Source organism: Sinocyclocheilus anshuiensis, unplaced genomic scaffold (genome assembly GCF_001515605.1).
Source record: "Sinocyclocheilus anshuiensis isolate Anshui unplaced genomic scaffold, SAMN03320099.WGS_v1.1 scaffold800, whole genome shotgun sequence".
Taxonomy (NCBI): domain Eukaryota; kingdom Metazoa; phylum Chordata; class Actinopteri; order Cypriniformes; family Cyprinidae; genus Sinocyclocheilus; species Sinocyclocheilus anshuiensis.
This window is the reverse complement of record NW_015554126.1, coordinates 287,091-301,972: the sequence shown is the minus strand read 5'-3', so window position 1 is coordinate 301,972 and position 14,882 is coordinate 287,091. Positions and strand designations below refer to the sequence as shown.

At 36.3% G+C, this 14,882-nt stretch overlaps 1 protein-coding gene and 1 pseudogene across 1 annotated transcript in view; one reads left to right on the top strand and one right to left on the bottom strand.

The window, feature by feature from the left end:
- LOC107670152 (DNA topoisomerase 1-like) overlaps positions 1-5,917 on the bottom strand; it is a 27,270-nt pseudogene extending 21,353 nt beyond the window's left edge.
- Positions 5,918-10,613: 4,696 nt separating this feature from the next.
- The window catches only part of LOC107670157 (malonyl-CoA decarboxylase, mitochondrial-like), a 14,813-nt gene continuing 10,544 nt past the window's right edge, over positions 10,614-14,882 (top strand). Inside the window, exon 1 of the mRNA XM_016462668.1 lies at positions 10,614-11,281. Coding sequence (XP_016318154.1) covers positions 10,736-11,281 — 546 coding nt within the window. The 5' untranslated portion in view covers positions 10,614-10,735. The remainder of the gene's footprint in view (positions 11,282-14,882) is intronic.

Sequence of the window (14,882 nt, the reverse complement as noted above, 5' to 3'; positions counted from 1 at the left end):
CTGTCATTTCTCTCTGTCTCTCTGTCTCTCTCTCTCTCTCTCTCTCTCAAACGATCGATCGATGATTAATTGAAATACATGCTATAATTCATTCAAATAAATGTGGTCTTACCGCACTATTTCATCTCTGTGTATGATTTGAAGCGGGAAGAATGCTAGCCCTAACATGCCGTAACTGACGAAAATAAAAAAAATGTACCCATTCGGTCAAATATTGTGCTGCAAAGAGCAATACTAGTTTTAACTTGTCTATGACTGGCTGGCAGGTTTAATGCACAGGTAGTTCCAAGTCAGTTTAATCACCATTCTATATTAATGCACCGCTGCTTTAATTGACACACACACAAACGCACACACACATCACTCGCACACAGAAAGAGATCAGAGATCCCGCTGCGCACACAGAAATGTTCAGGATTAGGCCAATATAAACTTGTTTTCAAAGTAACTAACGAAAATAACTGTCATTTTTACCCATTCGGTCAAATATTGCGCTGTAAAGAGCAATACTAGTTGCTACTAACTTGCCTATAACTTGCCTATAACTTGGCAAATTACCATGGAATAAGCGGGATAATCAACGGCTAGCCATGCATTAAAGGATTTTAAATGCACTCCGCTTTGCGTCGGGCAGTTCTTTGCCTCCACGTCATACATTTAAAATCCTTTAATGCACGGCTAGCCATTGATTATCCCTTACATATTACATTGTTATATTATATTATATCATACAGTGCATTCAGAAAGTATTCAGACCTCCTTCACTTTTTTCAATTTTGCTATGTTGCAGCCTGATACTACAATTGTTTAAATTCATTTTTTTCTCATTAATCTACACTCTGTACCTCATAATAACAAAGTGAAAACAGAATTTTAGAAATATATGTGTATATATGTGTATATATATGTATATATATATATATATATATATATATATATATATATATATATCAGACATTTATTGGTTACTTGACTGAAAAAAAAGTCTTGACCAGAATTTCAATATTGCTGCTTCCCTAGTTGAAGCCATCACTAAGAAAAAGCAATGAAAGATGAATTCTCCTATACCTGCAATTGCACTTATGCTAAAAACAGTTATGAGTTAAGCTGCTCTCTGATTACGTCCAGTTCTGGTGGGTCTCTAATATGCAGTAATTACCAAATGCTAAGAAGTACATAAACACGCCTCCTCCCTCCCAGCACACTTTTCATTGACCTTGTTTTTCTAATTGCTGTCTACACTGCAGAGTCAATGAATGTGAGCGCAACTGTGGGCAGCCATATATTGAAACACAAGAAATTCATTATCCACTCAACCCTCAATGGTATTCAGAAGTTTAGTCTTCGTTAATAAGTACTAAATGGGTCAAACGGTCATGACACATCTAAATTAACATTTTTAAACAAGTGTTTGCTGCAAATGCTACGTTGCAGATCACCTGAAAAAAAAAAACAGCGAGCAACAAACAGATTGACACAAAAACACTCACAACACTTTACGAAAGCACTATAATAATAGAGCTGGTGTCTTCATCACTTGAATTCCTCTCTCGCTCATTCTCGAGATTGACAGTCGGGCACGGGGCGGAGACTGTGCTCAGTGAAGCGAGCAGGGGCTTCCGTGTTATAATAAAACAGTTACATTGGATTTGTTCATATGCGGGAAGCGAGTTGTCTGGATTAGCATATCAATGCCTTTACACAAATCGCATTTTCAAGAGCATTGAGCACTAAGCAGCACAAAATTAATTCTGCATGATATGCCCCGAGGCCTTCTGGGATGCTGTAAGCTTCATAACAGTTCCGTACTCATAACCTGACACCCATCCCTCCTAGAGCCTCCACAAACGTGCAACTGTAAAAGCTAGTGGTTAAAGATTGAGCTAGGCTTACAAGTGTCAGAGAGGTTTACCTTCCTCCAGTCCCTGAAGAAGTTATTGCGGAAGACTTCTTTTGTGGTGTATTCGTGATCCAGCATCTGAGCAAAGAATAGGGCCACTTCCTCAGCTGGTAGGCTGAGCTTCACTGGCTTTCCTACAACAAAACAGAACATATTTACTTCCTCTAAGGACATTAGCGACTAAAGCAACCAGCTAACAACCAGCTACGTGTGGGTTGGGTCAAAGTACGTACCATTAATTAAGTATGTTATATAAACATGCAGTAGATGATTTGATGATCATCTAGTGTTTATCATCTAATGTTAATATATTGACACTGATATTTAAAATCAACATGAAATGAAAATGCACCCTTATTTTTAACTAATCGTCTATGCATAGGTTTAATTTTTTTACATGTTTTTTGATGTCATCATTTCTAATCAAAAAGTCATTTTTGAGTGTAATGTCCAAAATTCAGAATCCATTTAACAACCTATGGATAGAACCAAGTACTTCTGTTTGTTTGCTACATTTGTTTCATCACCACATTATTAATGCTGTTATATGAATCTTCAGAAGATCTAGCAATATATTCATTTCAGTAGCAATGCCTAAATTCACTTTTAATATTTTATAATATTGGATTTTTTTTGGACACTACATTGAATAGAATTTTAAATTTGGACATTTATTAGCAATCGTCCATAATATCAAAATAATTACTGGCTTATTTTTTCATTCAATTCAAAATTTAAATTGATCAGTCATTCACAAATATAGTGATTAGCGATTATAGTGACTTTTTTTTTCAATGTTTCATTATTTGCAAGGCGCAAAAAGAAAATTCACTATTCCGATCATGTAGAAAAAAATCCCCATCACATATCTCCTCCGTAAGCTGAATGATCTGAGATTTCATTCATGTGTAAAGCACTAATTGCAGGCAAGTTCAATAATTAGTGCACACTAATCCTAAATATGAGTATTCTAATGACTAAAAGTTTGTTTCTGAAAACTCCGTAGATAAACATTAGTTAATCTATTTATTAGCTTATGTCCTCCTAAGACAAAAGAACATAAACAAGATATTGTTTGCACAGATCTACTACAGAAGGATTTTATAACCATCTTAACCACTCACATTCCCACAAGACACAACAGCACACACAGCAAAATAGGACTTTAAATGCATCACCGAGAATCATGGCCTAGGACAAATATAATCAAAACTGCATTTATAGCTTACCGTTCAGAAAGTCTCAGTTACAAAAGCCAAATACTTCCCCCTCTGGTTTATTCTACCGAGATTAATGGCCTGGGCCTTCCAAAACGCACTTATAGTTTAAGAAACGTCTCTCTACGGTAAATGGCAGAGTGTATATTAATAGAGGAAGCTGACCTTAAAGTTTAGCAAAGAGATTAAAGACTCTTCCTGTACGCTCTGGAGTACGCCTGACACCAGCAGAGGAACAGGTTAACCTTGAGCTGGGCTGTGTGCCCAAACCGAGAAAATGAAAAGGAACAGCACTGACCAATGAACTGACTGCTCTCTTACCAAAATCTCTCTCTTTTGTACACATTTTGCTTTGAAACGATTCCATGTGATGCATCAGTAACACAGACACAACTAGATCTTTATAATGTCTGAATATGTACCGTTATAGTAAAACTTGACATCATCTGGAAGGGGTTGATACTCGGGAGGGAAATACGGCCCTTTGTGTTCTAGAAACTTCCATTTAATTCCATCCTCATACTTCTCTTCTTCCCACCTGTGAAAGAGTCAAGAAGTCAAGAAAAGTAGAAAAGAGACAAACAAAACTTCCGGGCTACAAGATCCGAAAATAAGGATTTTGGGCTCTGCAAGAGAGAAATGTTCTCCAAAACTGCTTTCCGCAGAACTAAAATTACTATCACCGGTAGAGAGCAACAGTTGTTGAACAAAATGACGGCTTTTCAGCACAGGCAATCGCTTTTGCGACATGGTCTTTTACTGTAAATCCATCAAATTGGAGGGTGACTGCGAAGTTGCTGTTGACCTGCAGTTGGAAGTTCAGATAAATAGCAAAAGATGAATGAAATTACATTTCTGTGATTCGTGTGAAAATATGGAAAGTGATAACATGCCTATTCATCATGTGAACTGAAGTTTCAACCAAGACTATTTTTTTGTAAAAAATAAAACTCAGTGTTTTACAAAAACTGGTAAAGAAATTAATATAAAATCAACCCTGTATGGTATGGAATTATAGTTAATGCAAAATTTACTGACATACAGTATCGCAGAACTTTCTGACTGTGCCTTTATGTAGCTTATCTCAGCATGTGTCCTTTTTAACACTAGAACCACGGGGTAAATTTTACCCGTGGCTGTTTTTAAAACGTACATAAAAGATTTTTAATAAAACATTCAAGTCTCCCAGTCACTGACTTTTACTAAAATTGTGTGATTTACAATCCTGTTGTTAAAAACGGTTTAGATAAAACCAGATCAAAAAACGGTACTTCCTTCTAATTCTCGTTGTCAGTGCAGGCTTGTTTAGCTTAATATTGACCTTTATGAAAAGCCTGCATAAAAAAGCCTTGAACATAAAACAACAGGACAAAAATATAGTTGATGACTAGACATAATCATTTCATGACTCTAGACACTTCTTTGTGAAGACAGTAGCATAATACAGTGAAATAATATGTTCTTTAGCCATTCAAAAACAGCTGTCATGTGCGTGGGTAAAATTTACCCGCTGGCGCTTTTAGGTATACAGCGACCCCTGGCGGTTCTAGTGTTAAAGATTTTTGGTTTTCAAATACCCAAATTACTAGGATTTCAGCGAACGCTCTGTCACTCAGTTCTTCTCTCTATAATCAATGTACCGCTAACGCACTCTGGGTAAAACCCACCTTTTCTTTTTTTCCCTTATTTTTTTTCTTCTTCGCTGTTGTTGAGTTTCGTTGTCCCTCTTCTGCAACTTTCTTCTTCTTCTTCTTCTTCTTCTTTGGCCTTTCAAAGACATACAGTAAGCAGACAATACATGTAAAGCATCCCTTTTTAGAGCACCAAATCAGTATATTACAATGATTTCTAAAGGATCATGTGACAGTGAAGACTGGAGTAATGGTTGCTGAAAATTCAGCTTCGCCATCACAGGAGAAAATTACATTTGAAATTTTATTAAAATAGAACATGGTTATTTTAGACTGTAATAATATTTCATGATATTGCCGTTTTTAATGGATTTTTTATAAAATACATGCTGCCTTGGTAAGCACACCAGAAGAGCCTTTCAAAAAGATAAAACCCCCAAATGTTTAAATAATAGCATATATTTAGAATGGGCCCATCATATACAGTTGCCTGTGATTAATGCACATGAACACTTTTATGCTAAAAATTCAAATGCAACTCTGACAATCAATAAGAAATTCCATACTCTTCTGGCAAATAAATTAAATGTAATAAGCTAGTCAGTTAATTGCAAGGTCTCTGAAATCCATCCTAAAATGCCATTTTATATTCAATTATGTAAAAGCACATTTATTCAGGAATAAAATGTATATCATGTATGTTGGTGAACCTCCAATGCACAAAACCATGTAAATTATTTGACTAAAGATTAGCAATAAATTATTAAATATCCAAGCTGCTCGTTTCCATATAATAAAAGTAAATGGTGAGCTGTCCTTGATACCTTCCACCTTCACTATATAGACAAAAAGCAACTTTGAGATTTAGCTTAACATCTCCTTTTGTGATAGTAAGTCATACAGGGTTGGAATTATATTAAGGTGAGTAAATTTTGGGGTGATTTATCTAGTAAAAAGTAGCACAGCTTACCCCACTGCTTCTATAAATAAGAAATATATCAAGCAGGATCTGCTATTGGCTTATTCATTCATTGCTACGCCTAGAAAAAACAAACACTTACAAAGGCGCTTCAGAGGTAGAAGAGGGACCATCCGTGTTATCTGCCTTTCTTTTCCTCTTTTTCCCTTTCCCTTTTCTTACAAAGTCAGGATCTTCACCTGGCTCTTCCTTAACATTCACCTGAGAGCTAAAACAGACAAACAGCCAAAAACACAATTAAAGGCTGTAAGAACTTCAGTCTAAAAAAAAGGACAAATATGCATTGGCCAATGACAATGACTAAATTACGGTGATTACACAATAATGCTTAATGGCCACTGATGATAATTATATAATTACAGTAATTATGCCCAAGGATAACTGCGGAGAGATGCAAGCTTCAATTTCCATAAAGCATGATTCAGATGTGGCGGGAGGTGAGCAGACCAAATCAATTAATTACAATTACCATAACAAATGGTTCTATTCAGCTTTGAACTTTCAGGGAGAGATTAAGTGTAAAAGAACACTCGGACACCTTCAGCAGTTTTAGAGTCTGACCTCTGCCGTGTAAATCAACCTCCCACCTGCAATCACCAGCAGGACTTGATTTACAAAGCGCCTGATTGTCAAAGTCCCTGATTAGAGAAGTACTGTTCTTATCTTATCTGAGACAGAAACAGTCAATGAGAGATTTTAGATGGTCCAACTTTTATATATAAAAATCTTATATATTAAATTTATTTCTGTAGATGAAATATCAATACATGTTAAATGTTTGCTTGCGCAGATTTATGCCTCAGGCTCCAATCCATTCCACCCCAGGACCCCCTCCCACCCAGTCTGATCTGAATGCTTTAAACTTATTACTTTTCTGACATGCCACAGCTTTCTTTCCAATAAATAAATGAATTTTCTGAAAGACAGCCAATGTAGCGAGAAAATCGGAATGGCTATTGTCCAGAACTGCGCACATTCAAATCATCAGAATTAATTTTCATCAACTCCAAAGGCAAGAAAAAAAAAAATTATGATTGTATATTGAATCGTAAATGGATTAAAACTCATTTCCAAGTGCAGCTGCTGGCTGCTGATGCCATTTCTCTAAATCAAAAGCCTCAATCTGTGAAACTAAATGTACAGTCCTGGCTACCAATAATACCATCACATGTGACAGCGATCTTACTGTACCTTCTGTCACCGTTGTCCATGCTTTTGTCCATGATTTCCTCTTTAGGTGTTTTCATCTGAAATAAAGAATATAACAACCAGCTGATGGAAACTTTTGTACTGCTTTTCTCAAACATTTAAGAATTCAATTAAATATATAATTTAAAAAAATGCATGTTTATGTATGTATATATGTGTGCGAATAAATATCACAAAAGATTGTAGTTGGTACTGTATGATTTTTTACTGTTTCTTGCTCACCAAGGCTGCATTTGTGTGTGCAAAAATAGTTAAAACAGGAATATTGTGAAAAATTACTACTAATGAAAAGAGCTGCTTTCTACTTCATTATATTTTAAAATGTACTTTATTCCTGAATTTTCAGCAGCCATTACTCCAGTCTTTAGTGTCACATGATCCTTCACAAATCATTCTAATATGCCGATTTGGTGCTCAAGAAACATTTCTTCTTGTTATCAATGATGAAAAGAGTTGTGCTGACTAAAATTTGTGTGGAAACCGTTTTTTTTTTTTTTTTCAGAATTATTTGATAAATAGAACATCATATATTGGAAATTGTTATTAATTGTTATGTTTCATAGTAACTTTATTAGCAATTCAGTGTGTTCTTGTGGAAAATAGTAATACAAAGTAATAATTTCTTCTCTCTATCTCCGGTCTAAATTAAATGCTAAAAATGCAAAAATAAGTTCCAAACAACCTACTTAATAACAATTTAACAAGGACATTCCTTTATAATCCCATCTTATTCCACTGTGCAAGTACCGGTAAAACACCGTATTAAGATGGCAGGTAATAAATAAAAAGAGGCAATACATGGAAGTATCAAAGAGATGAAGAAGCCGCATTATGCTAATGTAAAGGTGCAGGGGGAAAGTAGGGCTATTTGTGGGTTTGACACATCACAGGGAAGCCCAGTCTAATCAATGGCTTACAACCTGCTATCAGGGAAAGCCATCCAGATCACTTGAGGCCAAACCGGAGCCCGGAGCTCTCAAGGAGAATCATATTCCACTACAAAAATATCAGCATGGCAGGAAGTAAGTTGCATTAGAGAACAGACTTGCATAATGGCAAAATACTATTACTATCGTTCACAGATAATGAGTGGTTTTGTGCAGCCGCCCTGAAGAGGGAAGATTGCACTGTTTGCTTCGCTCTGCGTAACAGTCTATTCTTGTTACATCTAGGTTTTCATAACCTATGAATCCCGATCACAGACTTGATTGCTCGCTGACTAAATGCTTTTAGGTTATGCTCTATGTAGCCGTCTGTTCTTGTTATATTTGGGCCTCTGTAACCTACAGTACGAAACAGGCTCTGAATGATATGTCTGCATAAATATTCCTTTAGAGCAAAGCTAACAGGGCCTCTTAATTAAGCCGGACTTGAAGAGAGAATCCCAGGGGCATGACGAAAGAAAATTAATGGTGACACTGAAAAACTACCTTCCTGTGTGTTTTCTCCTTCCCTTCATGCTGAGGCTTCACCTTGCCTTTGGCCTTTACTTTCTTTTTCTTGAGCTTTACTCTGCGGAGGAACAAAAAGGAAGAGGAATGGATCATCAGGAAAAGATGATTAGAGGAATATGAGACAAAAGACAAACCTATATGAGAAAAGAAGGAGGGGTGGGAATAGATGAGACGAGGAGGAACATAAAAAGGCCATTAGTGCTGAAGAGTTCTGAATCCATATAATCGCTTTACAAATAAACCTCTCCCTTCACTGGAGTGTGTGACAGCCTGCCAGCAGGCCTCGTCACAACAGGCTGCTGTCAGCAACACTTACAGGTGTCCAAGTCTTTCATCAGATTAATTACAAATGCCAGAGACGGATGGATGTCCCCGGCGTTAGTGTGCCCATATAATGCATTAGATATCAAAGTAAAATAATTTATTCATAAAGAAGATGGAGTACAACTCTCTGAATAATGAATGCAAGCTCTTTGGCACTCACTTCACACTTGGTTAGATTTACGATTTCTGGTGCACATCATTTGTTTGGGAGGCTCAATTTGTCTCCATCTTTCGCAGTAACACGAAAGGCGTTTCCTGCTGCAAAGTGCAGCGCTGTGTATAATAATGTGCAGCTGTTGTTTGTGTTGCCATTAAATCATGCTTATTCTCAGTTGAATAACAAATATTTAGCTCACTTGTAAACTCATATACAGAAACCACAGATGCATTAGGGGTGATAGTAAGTTTGAATGGAGCGTGTGCCAGCAAGGCACAATTACAGGATGGAAGTCAGTCAAGATCAAGGACTTATTTTACCTACAGTACAATTGGACAAGTGTTTGAGGATGCGATGTGATTGGACATGCAGTGCTGCATTTGTTTGTGATGTATAAAGGGCCTAGTGCTGTGTTTTAATTTAGCTAACAGCTGTACTCACACAAGTGCATCATCACTCGAGCCTGGATTATCTTTCAACTCTTTTTCCACGGCTTTCACGGAGTTGGAGTCTTCTGCCATCCCTAAAGATTGATGCCAACAAATCAACTGAATTCACTGTTGAGTGCATTCCATTCAGATTTCACTGAAAACAGCCCTTGTGCAAAGCAGACGTCTTAATACGTTCATAAACTTCACCAAATACTAATTAATTTAGCATGCTAAACAGGAATATTTGCTGTGAGATGTGAATAAAATAAAGAAACATTAATGTAATACCTGCTAACCCGTATATTGTGCGGTTGTTATCAATCCATCCGCGTGGTTCTTAATCATACATACGAGCCACTGATTTGAGGTTTTGTTGTCGTTGCTATTTTTTAGACCAGTTTATGCTATATTTCCAGTGTGATTGTAAAATTATCTGGTGGTACAACAAATGTTAAATTAAAATGGGTATTAAAAGTGGATGTGCGTTTGAAATTTCTTTACCCACTGGACCACTAGCGACACCAGACTGAACTAACGAAAACAATTGTTTTCCGAACAGGTTTACTCCCATTGGTCAGACAAAAAGGTATTCCCGCCTCAAGCCCACGCCATTGGTTGATTTTGGCAGAGAGTCTTCTGTTTTCTGATTGGCTAACACTGCTGTCACTAGAATGACAGCGACTTTTCGCCATTAACCCACTAAATAAGAAGACAAGAAGAGGGATTTCTCCTGACAATAACATTTTAATAATATTTAATGATATAATCAATTATTATAGTATATTTATACATATCTTAAAATATTATTTGTTATGGTCTGATGACTGCGTTCGATACCCATGATTTTTTAAGGCAAGACACCACACACGAATACGATTTTAATATTTTTAAGATATCACCATATTCACCAGTTGTTTAATCACAATACAATAAGACAACTGTTTTGTATTACAAGTTTTCTGAAATGTTTAAATATGCAAATGAAATAATGTAATTAAATATAAATTAATTTGCATAAATTTCCAGAAGAGAAACCTAGTGTAAAATATCCAGTTGTATAATACATGCAGTTTTATGACTTCACATACATTGCATACATTGGCAGATTGCATAGAATGAACTTATTTATTTATACATGCATATTTTATACACATTTTCTCTTTTACTAAATTACTTTTACTAAGGCATCTAGCCATCTACCCTTCCCTACCGTTTAAAAATCCCAAAACATTAATGACCTTTTAAAAGCTTACTTCATATTTCACACGAGTTTGTATAAACACCTTTCATTGTTTGTGAGTAAATTGCGCTGTGTACGGTGGTGTCATGCATTTGGCATTCTGTGCGCGGCTCCTTTAAGAGACCCCGGAAGTGGATGTGAAGTGCAACATTATATACAAGGTTTATTTTGGTTCGTATTTGTCAGGCGCGCAATGACGTCTTTCCACTTATGTACAGCCGCGCGCTCTTTGCTAAAGTCTTATCGACACAGAGAAGTGTTAAAAACGGTCCAGGGACTCAGAGTGTGGGAGTTCAGAAACATGTATCCATGTACTTCCATCGCATGGCTCAACAGCATGGAGGAGATCCTGAGAAAGACAGTGGCCCCATTTCCCAGCTATGAGATGAGAGACAAATCTCCACCTCCACCTGAATCAAACAATCTGGAGTTCATGCACTTCTACAAAAGTATAGAGAAAGAGCAAAAACTGGAGTTTCTCGAGAAGTTGTCTTATGATTTCGGGGTAGATCACAGATGGGCTTCGGACCTGGCTGCGAAGTTGCTGGACACTCAGGTGCGGGATGTGGCCACCATCCTGCAGGTGGAGGACAGGTTACGGTACAGTTTAACACCCCGGTACCGACAGCTGCTCACGCACATCAGCAGGGTTCAGGGCGGGGTGAAGTTCCTGGTGGACCTCAGGGCAGATCTCATCGAGTTAGCGTCCTCAAAAATTACTGACAGCCCACATATGAGGGTAAATACACACCATTTTGTTGTTACCCTTTATGATATGTAGATGGCAAATGTATTCGTTTTTGGGGTCATTCCAAGAAAAAAAGGTGCCTTTTGTGTTCCTCATGAACATACTGCATCTATATAAAATATAGATATAAAAAGATATAAAATTACAATTCTAAATTACAAGTCTAAATTGTGAGATATAAACTTGCAATTGCATGGAAAAAGTCAGAATTGTAAGATAAGTCGCAATTACCTTTATTATTTTTAATTCTGTGGCAGAAAAAAAAGAACTGAACTGAATTGAAAAACAGAAAAAAAGTAAAAATTTTGAGTTTATATCTAACAATTCTGTTTATATATATGTTTTTTTTCACCCTCAGAATTGTGAGGAAAAAAAGTCAGAATTGAGAGAAAAAGTTATCTTAATTATCATTCCGTAGCGGAATTCTGTGGCATTATGATTAAGCATATAGAACAAAAAACTATATATATATAGATATAGATTTGAGTAAACATATTAAAAAAATGTCCCCAGGTTATGACAATCATAAATGTTCTTATTACCTTATTACTCTTGATGAACTTGATGTTTCCATGATAAATAGCTCATTATTGAAAACATGACATTTGTAGAAATATTAGCATTATCCTAGTAATAAACACTGTGTAGGGGCCCACATGACCTTCTGGCTTTTCCAGTGGTTTCAGTCAATACTGCATTTCTAACCTTGGCTTTGGTTATGACATGGCATGCAAACTTGTGATGTGCCCTTTCCCCCACTTAAGATACTGGTGGTCTCTGATTTCGCATGGCTGGTTGTGTTTGGAGCCAAACGACCTTTGTCCCACATTAGTGAACGTCACAGGCTTCAGCTGTGACACAGTTTGTAATGCTTTGGTGCCAGATATACACTTGAATTTATGGCATGCCATTTTAATTTAAGCCGTGACGTCATGGATACTTGTCTGTTGTACTACATACAAAGTCTACAGTGCCTTATAGCTCCTCCAAATTTGGTCAGACTGATATAATTTTTCATCTGTTGGAGAACATAAATATTTTTTTTATGAATTATTTAGAAATAAAAAAAAAATCTTTTAGTTTATACCTTTTGTTTTTAGGAATTTTATCCATTTTTATGCCTGCAAAAGTCTGCAGTATTGGAATGCTTGCCATTTTCAAAATTTAACACTTTAAAATGTAATCTTTTTTTCATGCTTGTGTGTTAAATATTTTGGCTAATTTGATTCTTTCAGCTCAATTTTTCACATTTACCAAGTTTAAATTCCATTCAGCAGAATTCCAGAGATCTCTTTTCTCAAAGTCAGTGTAGAAAATGTGAAAATAATCTGTCTGGGCCTGGTCATACTGAGAATAAGCTTTTCATTAGGATTCAAGACTAGGCTCTAGTTTGGCCATTCCAGAATACAAACCTTTTTTATGTCCCCCAAGGCATTTCTTGTGTCTTATGGGTAATTTTTCTGCTGAAACATCCCACAATCCAAACTCCATCAATATGACACCGTTTCTCCACAAGGATTTGTCTGTAATGACCTTGATGGCAACAATCATAGAATGATAAGTATGGACCTTTGTCAGGGCAGATGCCATATTTCCATTTTTAAGAGTGAAAATAAGATTTTGAGTGAAAGAAATAAGTCTGTGCAGCTACTAAGTGTCAATCTTTCAGCTAACAGAACATTGAAAATAGGAAAATACTGTGAAAATTAGATGACACATGAAATGTGAGCCTCGCTTAGATTTGCGAAAAATGTGACTTTTAAGTTTCCCTGCATGTTGGGCTTCGTTGGATTTGAGTGTTTTCAGGCCAAGCAGGTCTTACCTGACCAAAAAAGGGATTATTCTTCCAAAATATTTCTGGTTTTGTCTTGTGGTGCCTAGCAAACTTCAGTTGTTACACCATCTGTATTTTTTAAAAGTGAGCTTCAGTTGCTCTAGCTCTATGAAGTGCAAAGAAATCATTGAACTCTGGGCAGTTTCCCCCATTTCAGTCAGGAGACGTTAGTGTTGTAGACAGCCTTTGGGTCACTTGCACAGCACCTTGTCCTGATGCTGCTTATTTTGAAGACATGCCAATCTCAGCTCCAGTGTTTTCCCCCCACTCAAAGTTCCATGGGCAGCTCTTTGGTCTTCATAACAGCAGGGATGATCTGATCTGCTGTTTTAGTAATGAGACTTAAAAAAAGTCAGCATTTATTGTAGACTTGAACAGGTGGATTGGGAAAAAAAAGAGAATTTAATGCATGCATTGTAAAAAAAAAAAAAAATTCTAAATTGTAAAAATGTTATTGGAGAACATTTTACAAAAAAAATGCTATTTCGGTCTTTCTACTTCAGAATTTCTCATTTAATTTAATGTGTTATTTGACATTTCTTTGTAATTGTAAAATTTACTAGCAGTTTCTGAGTGAAATTTGTTTCTCTGACATTTGTTTTCAGTGAAGGGTGAGTTGACATTTAATATCTTCAGAATTGAATATTTGTGTACTGCGTACTGCATATTATCTACTATTTCTTAGTAGTAGTATATGTGAAACAGTACCCATATGCAAGAATAATTATGCTTCATTGTTGTCTCACGAGCTTACACTATTATGTGCATGTTTAATTTTGTGAATGGTGTTAATTTGTTAACTTGGAAATTGGTTATTATTAATTAATCAAATTTTGTCAGGTTTCTTTTTAATTTGTTCCATTTACTGCAGAAATAATAAGATTAATATGGTAGTTTGCTATTCTGGCCAGTATTAACTTTATGCAGAATAGACATTATAAAGAATTACCTAATAAAATTTAATTTAAATAGGTTGTAATTTGAGTTTGCAGAGTGGGAAATAATCAGTGAATGCTGAATACTTTCTGAAAGCACCATTGATGTCAAGCTGACAATCAGCCAAGAAATAATTTGGTCGCATGATCATTGTGTATTCTGCACTTCATTTAAAAGCCTTTTTACCTGTTAGTGAGTGTTAGCACAACTCTCAGTGGTGGCGTCCCATGCTTCTCTCTCCATAATAATATTGCATTACTGCATATCCCTAAGGAACGCTTCAGAGAGACCATCTGGCACACCTCCAGCCCACTGGGCCCTATCAGAAAAGATTCTGTGACATTAATATGTCTATGAGCTAGTGACAGTGGGTTGAAATAGCAGCTAGTTGCAGGGTAAGGTCGTTTTTGGTTACCCGAAATCTAACTGTCCATCAGTTGCCATTGCTTAGATTAGTGACTGTTGCATGCTCAGACAAGCTTCACAAATTGTCCTGTGAACAATGCAATTTTCTGTCAAATGTGTTCATATAGTGCTAAAAATTAAATAACATATTATTTGTACATGAACTGGAATGAAGTGTGACGTTGCAAAGCATCTTTTATCTGTAATTTTTCTCTTTGAAGCATGTGGGGACAACAGCCTGGCTCAGCGAGATGTTGAAAATTCGGAAATTTATATTAAATATATAAAATATAAAAACTCTTTAAATAGAAAAAACATACTTACAGTCTTTGAGTCAGAACAGCCGGCACTACTCTACCAGGATCAGGAAACAGTCCTCCATAAAATGTGCTGCACACAGCTGAATATTTGGGTTAA